This window comes from Bos javanicus, chromosome 3 (genome assembly GCF_032452875.1).
Source record: "Bos javanicus breed banteng chromosome 3, ARS-OSU_banteng_1.0, whole genome shotgun sequence".
Classification (NCBI taxonomy): Eukaryota; Metazoa; Chordata; class Mammalia; order Artiodactyla; family Bovidae; genus Bos; species Bos javanicus.
Window position 1 is genome coordinate 113,829,762 of NC_083870.1, and position 15,550 is coordinate 113,845,311.

The following is a 15,550-nucleotide window of genomic DNA, read 5'->3' on the forward strand; positions in this document are numbered from 1 at the left end:
AACTGACACTGGTATACTCCGCAGCCTTTATTTATTCAGATTTCTCTCACTTGCATGTGCAGTGCGTGCCTGCGTGCTCAGTCATGTCTGACTGTTTGCGGCCCCATGGACTATAGCCTGCCAGGCTCTTCTGTCCATGGGAAAAGCCAGGGGATCGTCCCATCCTGGGGATCGGACCCTCTCCTGCATTGGCAGGTGGATTCTTTGCCACTGCACCACCTAGGAAGCAGGTGTAGAGCTTTATGCAATTTTAGCATGAGTAGATTTGTGTAACCACCACCACAGTCACATTGTGGAACTGTTCTACCGCTACTGCTAGAAAAATACCCCCCACGCTGCTCCTTCACAGTCTCGCCGCCCGCCCCATCCCAACCAAACTGCAGGAGCTGTTTGTATATTGGACTCTGGATCAGGGAATATGGGTTTGATCTTGCTTTATGGACTCTGTGAAACATGTAATTGACTGTGTTCCCTTGCTTTCAGTTCGGTTCAGTTGCTCAGTCGTGTCTGACTCTTTGCAACCCCATGAACCACAGCACTCCAGGCCTCCCTGTCCATCACCAACTCCTGGAGTCCACCCAAACCCATGTCCATTGAGTTGGTGATGCCATCCAACCATCTCATCCTCTGTCGTCCCCTTCTCCTCCTGCCCTCAATCTTTCCCAGCATCAGGGTCTTTGCAAATGAGTCAGCTCTCTGCATGAGGTGGCCAAAGTACTGGAGTTTCAGCTTCAACATCAGTCCTTCCAATGAACATCCAGGACTGATCTCCTTTAGGATAGACTGGCTGGATCTCCTTGCAGTCCAAGGGACTCTCAAGAGTCTTCTCCAACACCACAGTTCAAAAGCATAAATTCTTCAGCACTCAGCTTTCTTTATAGTCCAACTCTCACATCCATAAATGACCACTGGAAAAACCATAGCCTTGACTAGACTGACCGTTGTTGGCAAAATAATGTCTCTGCTTTTTAATATGCCGTCTAGGTTGGTCATAACTTTCCTCCCAAGGAGTAAGCATCTTTTAATTTCATGGCTGCAATCACCATCTGTGGTGATTTTGGAGCCCAGAAAAATAAAGTCAGCCACTTTTTCCACTGTTTCCCCACCTGTTTGCCATGAAGCTATGGGACCAGATGCCATGATCTTAGTTTTCTGAATGTTGAGCTTTAAGCCAACTTTTTCACTCTCCTCTTTCACTTTCATCAAGAGGCTCTTTGGTTCTTCACTTTCTGCCATAAGGGTGGTGTCATCTGCGTATCTGAGGGTATTGATATTTCTCCCGGCAGTTTTGACTCCAGCTTGTGCTTCCTCCAGCCCAGCGTTTCTCATGATGTACTCTGCATAGAAGTTAAATAAGCAGGGTGACAATGTCTCTTGCAATTAGGTTGCAGTTTGTAGCCATGCACTACAAGCAGGCTTTCCATGCTCTGCAGGAGCCCTTCGCCTTACTAGTTTCTCTTTCATTTTAATCTCTGCTCACCTCTTTCTCTCTGGTTGCTTTGTTTTCAATAATATCTTAGTAAGTCTCTTCAAATATTTGTGCACCCAGATAGAATACAAAAAAATTAAAATGCAAAAAAAAATAAATAAAATTCCAATATCTTCTCCATTTATTCTTTAAACTCATCACTCCCTTCAAAACCCTTTTTTTGAACGGCTGAAAGTTGTGTGGGTGCCTTCTGACCTCCTCCTCCAATTCCTGAGGGTGCTTTCTGCTGCATTCACATTTGTATTGGCTGAGGATGCAATTCCTACATCGCAATCTTTCGCCTTATATGCAATGCTTTTTGTTATCTTGAATGCTATAACCAATAACAAACTTAATTAGAGGAAGAGACAGAGGGAAATTTCAGATACTGAGGTGGATTTCTGGGTAGGTTTTAAATCTTTAAGGTTTTAAAACCTTTAAGGGTTGTTCACAATGTCTTTTTTTAGATGTAGGGCTTTCCTCTCACTGGGCAATTTTCATTTAACAGTCCTTACATTGTGAAGTTCAATCAGAGTCTTATGCCTGTAAAGTTTCCAAGAACATCTGAGATTTAGTTTGTACATGTATCTGCTGCTGCTGCTGCTGCTAAGTCGCTTCAGTCATGTCCGACTCTGTGCGACCCCATAGACAGCAGCCCAGCAGGCTCCCCCGCCCCTGGGATTCTCCAGGCAAGAACACTGGAGTGGGTTGCCATTTCCTTCTCCACATGTATCTGGGTCATTTTTAAAGCTACTGTAACCTTCAATTCAAGAAAATTCATTGTCTTGAACATTTTTAAAAGTAAAAAATCAAGACATCCTTAATAAAATTTCAAATTTAGACATTAAAATGTATGTGAAAGGACAAAGAACACAAACCATTCCTAACATCCATACATACCAAGAAGTTTTCTGTTTTAGCTGCTTGTATGGCTTTATCTTTTTATCCTTAAGAAATTTCACTGGGTACCTTTAAGCCTATTAATTTCACCTGGCATGAGACTTTTTTTTTTTTTTTTTAAATATTGAAGACTTAGTTGGCAACCCACTCCACTATTCTTGCCTGGAAAACTCCATGGATGGAGGAGCCTGGTAGGCTACAGTCTATGGGGTAGCAAAGAGTCGGACACGACTAAGCGACTTCACTTTCAGTTCTTTCCCTACTCCAGGGAAGAAGATTTATCCTATTGACTTTTGCTACATCTGCTGTGTGGAACTTTTTCTTCTTTTCTTTTTTTAAACAACTGATTATCAATTTATTAAAAAGGTTGATTTAGACATTGGCAATGGCAGCTTCCACCTTGACTTCTGGCTCAGTCTTGATAGAAGGGATCTGCTTGACAATCGCAGAAGGACGGTGTGGGTCCATGAGTCGCTTGTGGATCCTCATCTGGAATCAATCCCAAGTCTTAGAACCATGATGACAAGGAGTTTTCCTCATCGTTATTCTCCAAGTCTTGGGAGGCATCCAAACAGGGCCTTTCACTTTGAGATTCTTTTCCTTCATGCCTCTGCATGTCAGCACATACCTTCTTCAGAGACTTCACATTGAAGCTGGTGAGGGTGATCCTACAGGAATCAACATCTGGGCTTCCTGGTGGCTCAGTGGTAAAGAATCTCCCGCAATGCAGGAGATGTGAGTTCGATCCCTGGGTTGGGAAGATCCCCTGGAGAAGGGAATGGCAACCCTTTCCAGTTTTCTTGCCAGGGAAATCCCATGGACAGAGGAGCCTAGTGGGCTCATGGAGTCCATGAAGTCACTAAGAGTTGGAAACAGCTGAGCATGCATGCTTGGTGTGTTTATTTGAATTCCTCTTGACATTATGTGTTTCATTATTGAAGAAAAGTACATCTTTTATTTTTTTGCCTGAATTTTTGGTAAAGAATCCGCCTGCAATGCAGGAGACCCCAGTTCAATTCCTGGGTTGGGAGGAGCCCCTGGAGAAGGGAAAGGCTACCCACTCCAGTATTCTGGCCTGGAGAATCCCATGGACCGTGTAGTCCATGGGGTCACAAAGAGTCGCATTCAATTTGCACTTTCACTTTCACTGTTGAAATTCTGGCCTGTGTTATGAAGCTAGTGCCTTCCTGATGCATTGGCCAACCCTACAGTCTTTTAAGAAGTAGAATAATAAACTGTGTGTGTGAATACATGAAATCCACCTTATCGGACATCATACCCACATTACGGAGCATGTTCGGTGTCATCTTACTGGTGGGTTCTTACTTGGGGAGGTCCCCGGGTGGGGTCAGTCCACATCTGGTGCTATCACTTTCCTGACTCCATTTTCCTTCTCCTCAGTGATAATTTCATTAATTTAGAGAACTACACTCAGATAAAGCAAAAAGATGGCCCTAGGGTTGAAACTCATGCTTGACAACATTATACTCCACTGCCCTCCAAGTGGGTGGAATGTCTCTTTCATGTGGATACCAACTATCTCATTAAAAAACAATTGATTTACTTTTACTTTTGGTTGCTCTGGGTCTTCACTGCTGCAGGCAGGCCTTTTTGCTGTGAGCGGAGGTAGACTTCCTTGCGGTGGGTGGGCTTACTGCAGCGGCTTCTCCTGTTGCTGAGCACGCGGGCTGCAGTACTTGTGGCACACAGGCTCAGTAGTTGTGGCACACAGGCTCAGTAGTTGTGGCGCACGGGCTCAGTTGCTCCTTGGAACCAGGGATGGAGCCCGTGTCCTCTCCATTAGCAGGCGAATTACCACTGGACCACCACACCTCATTTCTGAAGTCCCAAACACCTCACTTCTGACCCAGAGAAAGCAATATCCAAGAGAGAACTTTGGCTAGGCTTTAAGAGCATAAGAGTTACATATCATGCTTATGTCGCGTGCCTCTGTGTCGTGTTACAGTTTGGGAGGTACCTGGTCATGTATTCCAAGACGTATGTGAAACTCCGACCCCTAAGTGTTGGGGTTTTGGGGAACCAGCCCATCACCTTTAACTTCTGGAGCTTGGCAAACCATTTACAAACTCACTTCTCCTCAAGTAAAGTAGTTCTTTCTTCTCCATTCCAAGAGACGGAAGCCGCAGACGTCTCCTGGCTGCCCATGCGGTTGGGTGACCGGGAGTGTGTGTGCAGCCAAGCTGCAGAGCAGACGTGTGCAGATGCTTTTGGGCAGCACAAACCCTTCCCCACAGGGAGCCTGTTAGGACCCTGAAGATGCAAATCTGAAGGAGCGGCACTCTCCCCACAGGTGTGGGGAGGGGTCCTTGAGCCCCCACAACCGGGAAGCCCTAAGCTCCACCTTTGAGACCACCACTCTAAACTTGGCTTTTTAAACGACTGCTCTAGAGTTTCACAGGTGCAGTTTCATATGCGTGCAGTGTCCCCAGCCAGCCTCCCGTCTGGGGCAGACTTGGCATTTCTTCTCTGGAGTACGTGTCAGACAGTCCAGTTGAGACCAAGGACCTGGGGCCGTAGGAAGTCAGTGTCATGTCCAGGAATAATTTCAAAGAATACGATGCGAGGGGGAAAAAAAAAAAGATCCCTCAAATTGTCATCAGCATTTACTATGTTATTCTCAACTCTGTTTTCCTTTTCTCTTCGATTTATCATTTACCCTCAGTTGATCAGTTCCATGCCGATAGTCTTACTGCTCCCAACTACCCCACAAAGTCCTACTCTGTGCTCTATATTGTCATAACTGTTTCTCTGTCTCTGCTAGTTTCCATCCCCCAAGATTTAAACATGATCCCACCCCTTGGGAGTTAACAAGTCAGCCTGGGATCCTCCCCTCCCCTGTGGCTAACCCCACCCACGAGCTCTTGTGGATGGAGCGGTCTGTCCCATGGTCCTCACCCTCTCACCCCCACTTACTGAAATGTTATCACTAAGGTCATCGGTTATCTTTGCCTTACCTAGTCTCTAGAAACGTTTCCTGTTTATTAAGTGTGTTTTCAGGATTACGTAAGGAATACATTTAATTTTCCCAAATATAAAAAGCGAAAGGATACAATTAAAGTCACTCAGTCCCACCCACACATATAGCAGTGGTTACCATCTTGGTGCATTTGCTTCCATGTGCCTTACACACGGCACCCACTCCAGTACTCTTCCCTGGAAAATCCCATGGACGGAGGAGCCTGGTAGGCTGCAGACCATGGGGTCTCGAAGAGTCGGACACGACTGAGCGACTTCACTTTCACTTTTCCCTTTCATGCATTAGAGAAGGAAATGGCAACCCACTCCAGTGTTCTTGCCTGGAGAATCCCAGGGACGGGGGAGCCTAGTGGGCCGCCGTCTATGGGGTTGCACAGAGTTGGACATGACTGAAGCCACTTAGCAGCAGCAGCAGCAGCCTTATACACGTTGTGCGTCATGACTGTACACCCCCTTCTTCAACAGCTGCCCTTCCTGAAGGTGCATCGTGTGTTGGCTCCTCTGTTGTTACTGTTTAGTCACTCAGTGGTGTCGGACTCTGCGACCCCATGGACTGCAGCACACCAGGCTTCCCTGTCCTTCAGTATCTCCCAGAGTTTGCTCAGACTCATGTCCTTTGAATTGGTGATGCCATCCAACCTTCTCATCCTCTGTCATCCCCTTCTCCTCCTGCCTTCACCTTTATAGGGAAGCCGAGAGGGTGGAAGACCCACTAAAGGTCACAGGGTGAGTGGTTGAACCCAAGCTGACTGTCTCTCTAAGGTCAGAGCTCCTGACCACTGGAATTTCTTACTTCCTGCTTTTCTTCTGCCCACAATAAATCTTATTAATTTTTCTGTGTCATTAAAATACACCTCATTCATGGCACCATCTTCTTACTCCTTCTGCATGTAATGTTCTCCTATTGTTGGAACTTTAGGTCATTTCTAATTTTTTCTATGAAATAAATATCTAACTATACCCTTTAATGTCTTTCTGATGACTTCTTTTATCTAGAATTCTCCAAAGCCCCAAGGATAATATTTGAACTTTTGCTACATTGTTGCCACACTGGTTTGCAAACTGGAAAATGATTTTTACCTCCCCCAGACCCCCAACCATAAGAGAGAGTTTGCACTCAGCTCTTTTCAGCATCACACGCATCATCTGAGACCGTCTCCCCTGGACGCTTCATTGTCACTGAAGGTTTATTGTTTGTATTACTAGGAAGGCAGAGCATACGTCTGTGTGTATTAGTGACTTGAGTTTCCTTGTTTGATGGCTTTGGATTCGTTCACCCATTTTTCTACAGGGTTTTGTATTGTTCGACCTAGTGGTATGACTTTATGACTTTTCCTTAGTATTTGATGCATTAACGGGTTTCTCCCTGGTGTGACTTTCACTTTCTCCTCCTCGCGGTTTTCATTCTGCTTTTCCAGTTCACCCCCTTTCAAGGATCCTGGGGGCCCCTGTAGGCCCTCTCCTCTCCTCTTCAGACCTCCCTAGAAGCCCTTGGTCCTTGACCCCATGTCCCCTCTCCTAATATCCCTTTCACACCCAAGCCTTAACTCCCAACTGTGTTTAGGAGATGGATAAACGCTGTACCTGGAATACCTCACCTGTGAGGCAGTGTGAAGGTGGTCCAGACCCATAATTAGTCAACTAGAATATCAGCTGACCTCAGAAAACCAATTAGAAGCTAACATGGAATAAAGGCCCCTGAAATGTCAGAACAGGACTGCTTCCTGCCCTTTTTACACAGCCTTCCCATTTCTTATTTGAACTGTGATTATAAAGCAAAAATAGACATTTTCTGCTGCAATGAAATAAGCAGTTTTTTCATTGCGAGCAAATGAAATCACTTGCTGACCGTCGGTGCCCTACTTAGAAGCCATTTGCTGCTGTATGGGAATCGCAGTAAATCCCTGGCAGGATTGATTTGTGGTTTTACAATAATGTATGTAAAGTACCAATTAATACTCCGAGTCTCTCTGTGAAATGCCTAGAGAGAGAAGTAAAAGAAGCGCTTGTTGTTTTAAACAGCCTGGCCTGAGGGTTCTCAGCGGGCTTTAAAGAGGCGTCCGATCTCTGTGGCCTGGGAAGGTTTTGAAGCTGGGACTGGGGATTTGGGAGGAGGAGCTGAGCTGAGAAGTCAGGAGCCGAGTGGCTGAGCCGTGGGTCTCAGCCTTTCCACGCGCAGGGGGTGCGGAAGGCAAGGTGGAAGTAATTTGCAAACTAAAGGAGGATTTTGGGGGTGAGGGAGAGTGTCATATAATCGCGTATGTATTCCATCAATCTTGGTATTAATACTTTCTGCTTTGGGCTCTGTGCCAGGCTCTGGGAATACAGTTGGTGTTCAGTCACTCAGTCGTGTACAACTCTTTGCGACCCGATGGACTGCAGCATGCCAGACTCCTCTGTCCTCCAGTATCTCCTGGAGTTTGCCCAAATTCATGTTCATTGAGTCAATGACACTGTTTAACCATCTCATCCTCTGTCCGCCCCTTCTCCTCCTGCCTTCAATCTTTCCCAGCATCAAGGTCTTTTCCAATGAGTGGGATCTTCGCATCCAGGGGCCAAAGTATTGGAGCTTCAGCTTCAGCATCAGTCCTTCCAATGAATATTCATTGTTGATCTCCTTTAGGGTTGACTGGTTTGATCTCCTTGCTGAACAGATAGATCTGGTTTTAGCCTTAAGTAGACAGACAGGGGGCCGAACAGATCATGAAACATATCAGGGTACTCATATCTTGGTGGAGAGTAGACGGTGCTTCCAGAATAGGCCACTGGGCACCTGTGCCAGCCTGGGCATCATTGGTACCTCCCTGAAGAGATGGTGCATAAGATCGGGAGGGTGAGCAGGAAATAACCAGCTGGGTGTGGGGGGAGTTGGGGAGGAGGGCTGCAGACACACCATGGGACTCACATGGCTAAGTTGGGGCCCAGTGAGGAGCCTGGCCCAGAAGGAGAGGGAGGTGAGTGAGGTCAGGCTGAGGTACCTGGGTCTGGGGGGCAGCTGTGGGCCACTGGAAGAGCTAGAGAGGGGCGAAGGGGTGGGACTACCCCTTGGATGTGGTGATGACAGAGGCTAGGGTGGTGGGGGGAGAGGTCATGGGAAACTGGGGGAGCTTGGTCCCAGGAGCAGACAGAGGGCCAGGGGCGGGGCAGAGGGGAGTGTAGGAGAAGGATGATGCCTTTGTTCTAGGAACCCCATGTTTGCTGTGTCTGCTCGACCGCCCAGGGATGTGGTGTAGCTGTTGGTGGATACAGGTCTGAGATAATGTTTGGGAGACAAGAGGGACAGGTTGCTCCTGCAGCTGGGATGGGAGACTCGGATTCCCAGAAGAGCAGGGGTATCCGGGGACATCTCCATGGCAACCAAGGCTTCTATGATACCCCCGGCTCAAGGCCTGCTCCTGGAGCCTGGGAGGAAATTGTCAGGGGCCCCTGGGACTCGTGTGCTGGCTCCAAGTGTTGGGGTGACCCAGATCTCACTGGTCCTCAGGCCCTACTGCCCTGTCGATCAAAGTCCTCCTCCCCCTTCCTGTGACTGGATCAGGGCAGGAGTCCTCTCTCCTACCTGTCAGCTGGTCTTCTTGCTGCAAGCCGCTGGTTACAGCTCTCTCCAGGGCCATCAGCTTGAAAGGAGCCATCCTTTCCCCTCTTATGTGGTGGTCAGGGATGCTGGATCCCACCCCCCAGACAAGAGGGCGCACCCAGAGGGGCCCTGCCCACAAGGGAAGGGCCAGGGAAAACATACGGAGGGACTGAACTCAGGCTGGGTCCTGGAGGAGAGATGAAGTGAGGAGAGCAGAGGCGGGGGGACAACTACCCCGTTAGGGGGGCCGGGGTGGGGGCGGGTAGGGATGGGGCTCTGGGGGCAGCAGACGGCGAGACCGGAGGGGCTTGGGGAGGGCACTGCGGTGAAGCCTTCAGTGAAGCCTGTCCACGTTGGTGACCCCATCTTCCCCGCTCCACTTTGTCCACAGGAGAAGAGATGTCCTTCAAGGGTGCACGGTTCAGCATGAGGAACAGAAGGAACGGCACCCCGGACAGCACCCGGACCCTGTACTCCAGCGCGTCCCGGAGCACCGATGTGTCCTACGCCGAGAGCGTGAGTTAAGCGCGTCCCCTGCAACACGCAGTTAAGGTTCTTTGGGGACCCGTACTCCTTCTTTAAAAAGTTCATGTCTCATCTCACTCTTGTCTGTGGATTACTTTTGTCGAACGCAGAGATGTTTTCTTTTCTCTGTTGTTTGTCAAGCATTTCTGTTTTAAAGTTTGTAACTGTAACCTTATGTTGTTAAAGAATGCATTTGTTTTGGCCTTTTAAAAAGGCCAAAGTAGATTTTATTGAAGTGTAGTTGACAGCACAGTGATTCAGTTAACACACACACACAAACACATATATGCACCTTTTCATATTTTTCATTATGGTTTATTACAAGATATTGCATATAGTTCTCTGTACTCTACAATAGGACCTTGTTTATCCATTCAAGAGTGCACCTATTAACTGACTTATATAACATTTTAAATACTGCACTTTAAAAAATATTTATTTTTAATTGGAGGATAATTGCTTTACAATATTGTGTTGGTTTCTGCCATACAGCAACATGATTCAACTATAGGTATACATATGTCCCCTGGCTCTGGAACCTCCCTCCCGCCTCCCACCACATCCCACCCCTCTAGGTTGTCACAGAGCACCTGTTTGAGCTCCCTGAGTCGTGCAGCAAATTCCCACTGGCCATTTTACATATGGTATCTATTTTACACACGATAGTGAAACACCATAGTATGAATATTTGGTTTTTACTACTTAATGCTTGGTGTTCTTGCTTCCAGCCCTGTGGGTTCACCTTAGAAGTGAGTTTTGAAGTCCTTTTATTTAATTCCGTGGCTGGTGGCTCATTCTGCATCTGCATTTGTCCTGGCTGTAGCTTCTGACCCTTCTCTTTGGTGCCCGTCTCACCTCTTGCCATTCTGTGTCCCTGCACACTGAGTTGCTGCTTAGGACTCGGGGCGGGGAGGGGTGACTTGGCAGAAGGCTCCTCTCTGCACGCCCCTCCCATCCAGTCCCACCTGCAGCTCCAGTGATGCCCGAAGGCTTTCCACTCACTCTCAGGTCCTAGAGAACACTCTCATGTGTCAGGAAATAAAGACAACATTCCAGTCTGATACCAAGGTCCCCCTCAGCCTGAATGATGAAAGTCGGGGTGGTGGCTGACTCTGGAAAAGGGAAGGAGGAGGAGGGACTGGGCTGGGGCTTCTGGGGTGCTGGGCATGTCAGTATTTTTTTTTTTAAGCTATTTATTTTTTTATTTTGGCCTAGCCCCTGGACATGCGCGATCTTATTTCGCTCCCCCAGGGATTGAACCTGTGCTCTTTGCAGTGGATGCTCAGAGTCCTAACCACTGGACCACCAGGAAAAGTCCCCATGCCAGTATTTTGATCTGCGGGGTGAGGTTCTCTGGGCACCCAGGCTCTTGCCATTCCCACCACCCCATGCCCACTTAGGTTTTGTAACTGCTGCGGGCACCCTGGCCCTGTGAGAATTACACCATGGGCAAGGACCCTGTGGCTTCTCCAGTGCCCTCTCCTCTGGCCTCCAGCAGTGTGAGACCCCTGGGAGGGCAGAAAAGGTCTTTCCGGATCCCACGTGGAGGCAGGCATGGGTGCTGTTGGCAGTCGGAGACTGACTCTTTCCTGTTTTGCTCCTCTGGGCTCCCCCGGAATTTCTGGATGGATTTCCCACTCTGCTCAGAGATGCCAGCTGTCATGTGGGTAGGATTTCTGAGACCACACAGGTACATCCCAGTTCTGAGGGTCCTCTTTATCCCTGAGAACATATACCTCTGCAAAGTACATTTTTCAGACGGAACTATTAGCAACAAGATAGTTTTTGTCCCCACCCTTTCTCCATCACCAGCATCAATTTCAAAAGCTTATACGTATAAGCTTATATATACTGTGGAGTTTTCTTTATCTGTGTGAAGTAGACTTAAAACTAGTGAAGAGCTAGAAAAAATTATGAAGAGGAAAGGCCATCACAGGGCTTCAAAACTTATTCATTCAGAGGATATAAGATTTATTTTTGCTTTCTACATTTTTATTATTAATATTGGTAGAAAAGAACCTACAAACCTAAATTCCCAGCCTAAGGAAAAACAATACAACTAACACTCTTGCACCCATCACCAGCACTTTTCACCGCATGTCAAAGCCCTCCACGCTCTCCTGAGTTTTGTGTTCCCCATTCCTTGCTTTTATTCATAAGTTATGGTTTGAATATACGTGTGTAAACAGTGGATGGTTCCGTTTCGTCTGTTTTGACATTTGTGGAGCCCCACCATCAGCTCCTCTGTGGGTTTGGTTTCTTGCTAGCGTCCTGTGTTCGTGGTTCTCCGAGTGACCGTGTGTCGTGGCTGTTGATTCAATCCTGCTGGGTTGGGCTTTCTCTTGCGCTCCTTTGTCCAGCTTAAGGGGGATGAACATTTGAGTTTCTGATTTTGCCTTTAGGAGCAGGGCCATTCTGAACCTTCCTGGATGTGTGAGGTGGTCCCTGGAGAAGGTTCTCTGGGTTGAGGCTGCTGGGTGAAGGTGAACACCTCTCCCTAATGGGAATTGGGGTTAAGACACAGGATTTATGGCGAAATATCATTTAAAGGGCCAGGTAAAGGGGGCATGTGGTTCCTATTCTCTGATGTCTCAGAATGTACAGTGGTGGGCGCCAGATGGCTGGAGGAGACTGCTGAAGGCACGGTGGGCCTTTTCCCAGGACAGGGACTGTCCCCTCCCTTTTTGTGGTGGCCTCGCTGTGGGGGATGAGGAGTCAGGCTTGGCTTTGGTGCAAAGACAGGAGGAAAACCCACAGGACACTGTCTGAGAACTGTGGGTGCCTAGTGACCTGATGGAAGTGGGTTTGGGCTGCCAACTGCACCTCCACGGGGCAAGATAGTCCCCTAAAGCTGACAGCCCTGTGCCAGGCATCTGAGCGTGCAGGGCATTCCCAGGACACAGGGACTATTTCGAGGGACAGCGGTGACCAGTTTCCAAGAGTTGTGGCAATTCGCTCACCGCCCACAGTGGGTCTGAGGCCCCTGCCTTGCCCTTCCCAGGCCTTTGGTGTCAATGCTTTCTTAATTTTTCCAGCCTGGTGCGAGTGTCGTGGGACATCATTATGGTTTCCCTTCACCTTTGCCTCATTCCCGAGGAGGCCGAGCACCTTCTCACACATTTATGGTTGTATATGCTCTTTTATTTAATGCCTGTTCACGTCTCCTTCCGTTCTCTTATGACGTTGTCTGTCTTATTCTTGGTGTCTCATCGTCCTTTATATATTCTATTGACCAAGCCTGTGGTGATCAATAAATGTTGCAAATATCTTCTCCCACTCTGGGGAGTATACATATTTTCAAAGTAGTTTTCAACCTTTGCCATTTGGTTTGCTTCTGTCACCTAAAGGGAAATTTTCCATCATGTGTCAGAATTAGGTCCTGAATATGCCTGATCACCTGCCCGTGGGGGGACAAATGAAAATTCGGAAAGAGCATCTACACGTTATCGTCTTTGGAAAAGCAAGCATTAGAGGAATGGGAATCTGCAGTAGTACATTATTTACGATACTCTACCAACAGATCCTTATTTTCCCCTGGTTGCTTTAGAGTTGAAAAAACATACTTTGCATGTGTGACATTTGTTACAAGATAATGCCAAGTAACTGTTAGAAAAATTTATATTTAGTTATAAAAACTTAAACGTATGCCTCTTTTTTACAAGCTCTGTATGCTCTAAAGGTGTGACGGGATACTGGGTGCCACCGATCTGCAGTGAATCCTTAAACCCTTTGAAGTAGGTTTAGTTTATTCATGAAGAGCAGCGGGGGTTAAGAGCAAATTAGTGATATGTTGTTCCCATGTTCTCTCTCCAAAGGACCTGGTGAATTTCATCGAAGCAAATTTTAAGAAACGGGAGTGTGTCTTCTTTACCAAAGATTCCAAGGCCACGTAAGCACCTCTTTTGCCTCCGATTTTGCTAGTATGTTCAAAGATAAATTATTAACAACCACGACAACAGACTAGTTCATTATTCAAGTCATTTGCATCTTGTAGTTCTCAGAAATGGTGTGCGAGCAGGAAGAATTTGGCAAGCAGCTTGTCCCTAGAGAGGTATCATTTCATATTTTAAGCTTTGGCAGGAGGGGGTGAAGGTTCCAAGACAGGCTGTCACTCTCTTGGTGTTCCCGTGGGCCTGGGAGCCCGCCCGAGTGGCTGTGGCAATCAGCCTTGTTATTTCATAGCCGTTGGCAGGCGACAGCAGGCATGCACACTCGTGGCAATCTGACCGGCTCCTCTGTCTGGCTGTTGACTGTGGCTATATCGTAGGACTTTGTTGTTTATTCTTTCTCTATATAGTAGTCTAGCTACTAACTGATGGTGTAGTTGCTGCCATAGTTTATGTTTAAAGGCTGTTGACCAGAGGCAGTTACAGCAAGATCAGGAGTGTTACAATCAGCCTTAGATCCAGCCTTGGCTTGGCTGCCTGTTCACTGCATGAACTGGAACTAATTATTATCTTCTGAACTGAATTTTCTTATCCTAGAAATCCAGCACAGTATACATTCTGGGTTGTGGTAAGGATTCAGTGGGATGTTTCATAAAATCCCTACTCTAGAAAGTTCTCAGTCAGTGTGCTTTCTTTCTTTGTATAAATTAGAAAATGAATATCAGAAAAAATAAGAGATTTCTATTTTGTCATTGGTATAAACTTAGTCATTATGAAGCATTTTGACAGAGTATAAATTCTGTGAGTCAGCTATCTACCCCCCATATTTCCCTGAAAGATTTTGTGTTAATTTGTTTGACTGGTAGAAAACACCGTTTGGATTCATTCACTCATTCAATCAATATTTATTGAGCATCAACTGTATCAAGGGGACTTTACATACTTGATCACGAATTCTACAACTGCCCTGCAAGGTAGCTGTTATCATTTGACTGACAAGTCAAGTGAGGCCTGGAGAGGCTCAGTGTTTTACCCAGGGTCTCATTGCTGGGCTTCCCTTGTGACTCAGATGGTTAAGAATCGGCCTGCAATGCAGGTGATGCGGTTTGAGCCCTGGGTCGGGGAGATCCCCTGGTTGGAAATGGCAACTCACTCCAGTATTCTTGCCTGGAGAATCCCATGGACAGAGGAGCCTGGCGGGCTACAGTCCACGGGGTGGCAAAGAGTCAGACACCACTGAGGGACTAACACTTTCACTTTCATATTGCTGGTAGGAGAGAAATAAAGGATTGAACCCAGTTTTCTGATTTTGTGCATTCTTTTTAAAATTATTTTTAAATTGGGAGAAAATTGCTTTACAATGTGATGGTTTCTGTCATACAGCAATGCAAATCAGCCATAATTATGCTTATATCACCTCCTCTTGAGCCTCCCTCGCCTGCCCCCAGACCACCCCGCTGGATCAGCACTATTTATAACAGCTAGGACGTGGAAGCAACCATGCATGCATTCTTTTCGGGCCCAGCTCCTGCCCCTTCTAAGGATGACCCTGCCTTGGCCTGACTGTATTCATCAGTACCTTGTCACTTGCAGATATCCAATCTAATTGGCTTAAATGAGTGGCGGTTGTAATGGGACCTCCTGGCTGGAAAGCACAGCCAGATCCAGGGCTTAATATTACCAAGACCTTGCCTCTTTTTTTACCTGTGAGTCTGTCCTTCTCTGGGTGTGAAGTCTCCTCCTTTGTAATGCAAAATGGACACCACAGCTCTGGCTGATACCAATTCAGCTTACCACTGAGGGGAAAGAGGGCCTGGTTCCTAGCAATTCTATCCAAAGTCCTGTAACCTTGATCTTGGAGTTCATGGCTCTTATTGGCCTGGCATGGGCCATGGACCAGCTCTAATCCTTGGGAAGGTGATGGAATATGTAATTGGCCAGTCTTGGGTCATTGGAAGGACTGATGCTGAAGCTGAAACTCCAATACTCTGGCCACCTGATGCGAAGAACTGACTCATTTGAAAAGACCCTGATGCTGGGAAAGATTGAAGGCAGGAGGAGAAGGGGACAACAGAGGATGAGACGGTTGGATGGCATCACTGACTCAATGGACATGAGCTTGAGTAAACTCCGGGAGTTGGTGATGGACAGGCAAGCCTGGTGTGCTGCAGTCCATGGGGTTGCAAAGAGTTGGAC

General features: G+C 47.1%; 1 protein-coding gene across 1 annotated transcript in view; it reads left to right on the top strand.

The window, feature by feature from the left end:
- Positions 1–9,150: 9,150 nt before the first annotated feature.
- Positions 9,151–15,550, top strand: part of TRPM8 (transient receptor potential cation channel subfamily M member 8) — a 92,510-nt gene continuing 86,110 nt past the window's right edge. Inside the window, exons 1-2 of the mRNA XM_061412695.1 lie at positions 9,151–9,458; positions 13,283–13,356. Of these exons, the coding sequence (XP_061268679.1) occupies positions 9,342–9,458; positions 13,283–13,356 (191 nt within the window). The 5' untranslated portion in view covers positions 9,151–9,341. The remainder of the gene's footprint in view (positions 9,459–13,282; positions 13,357–15,550) is intronic.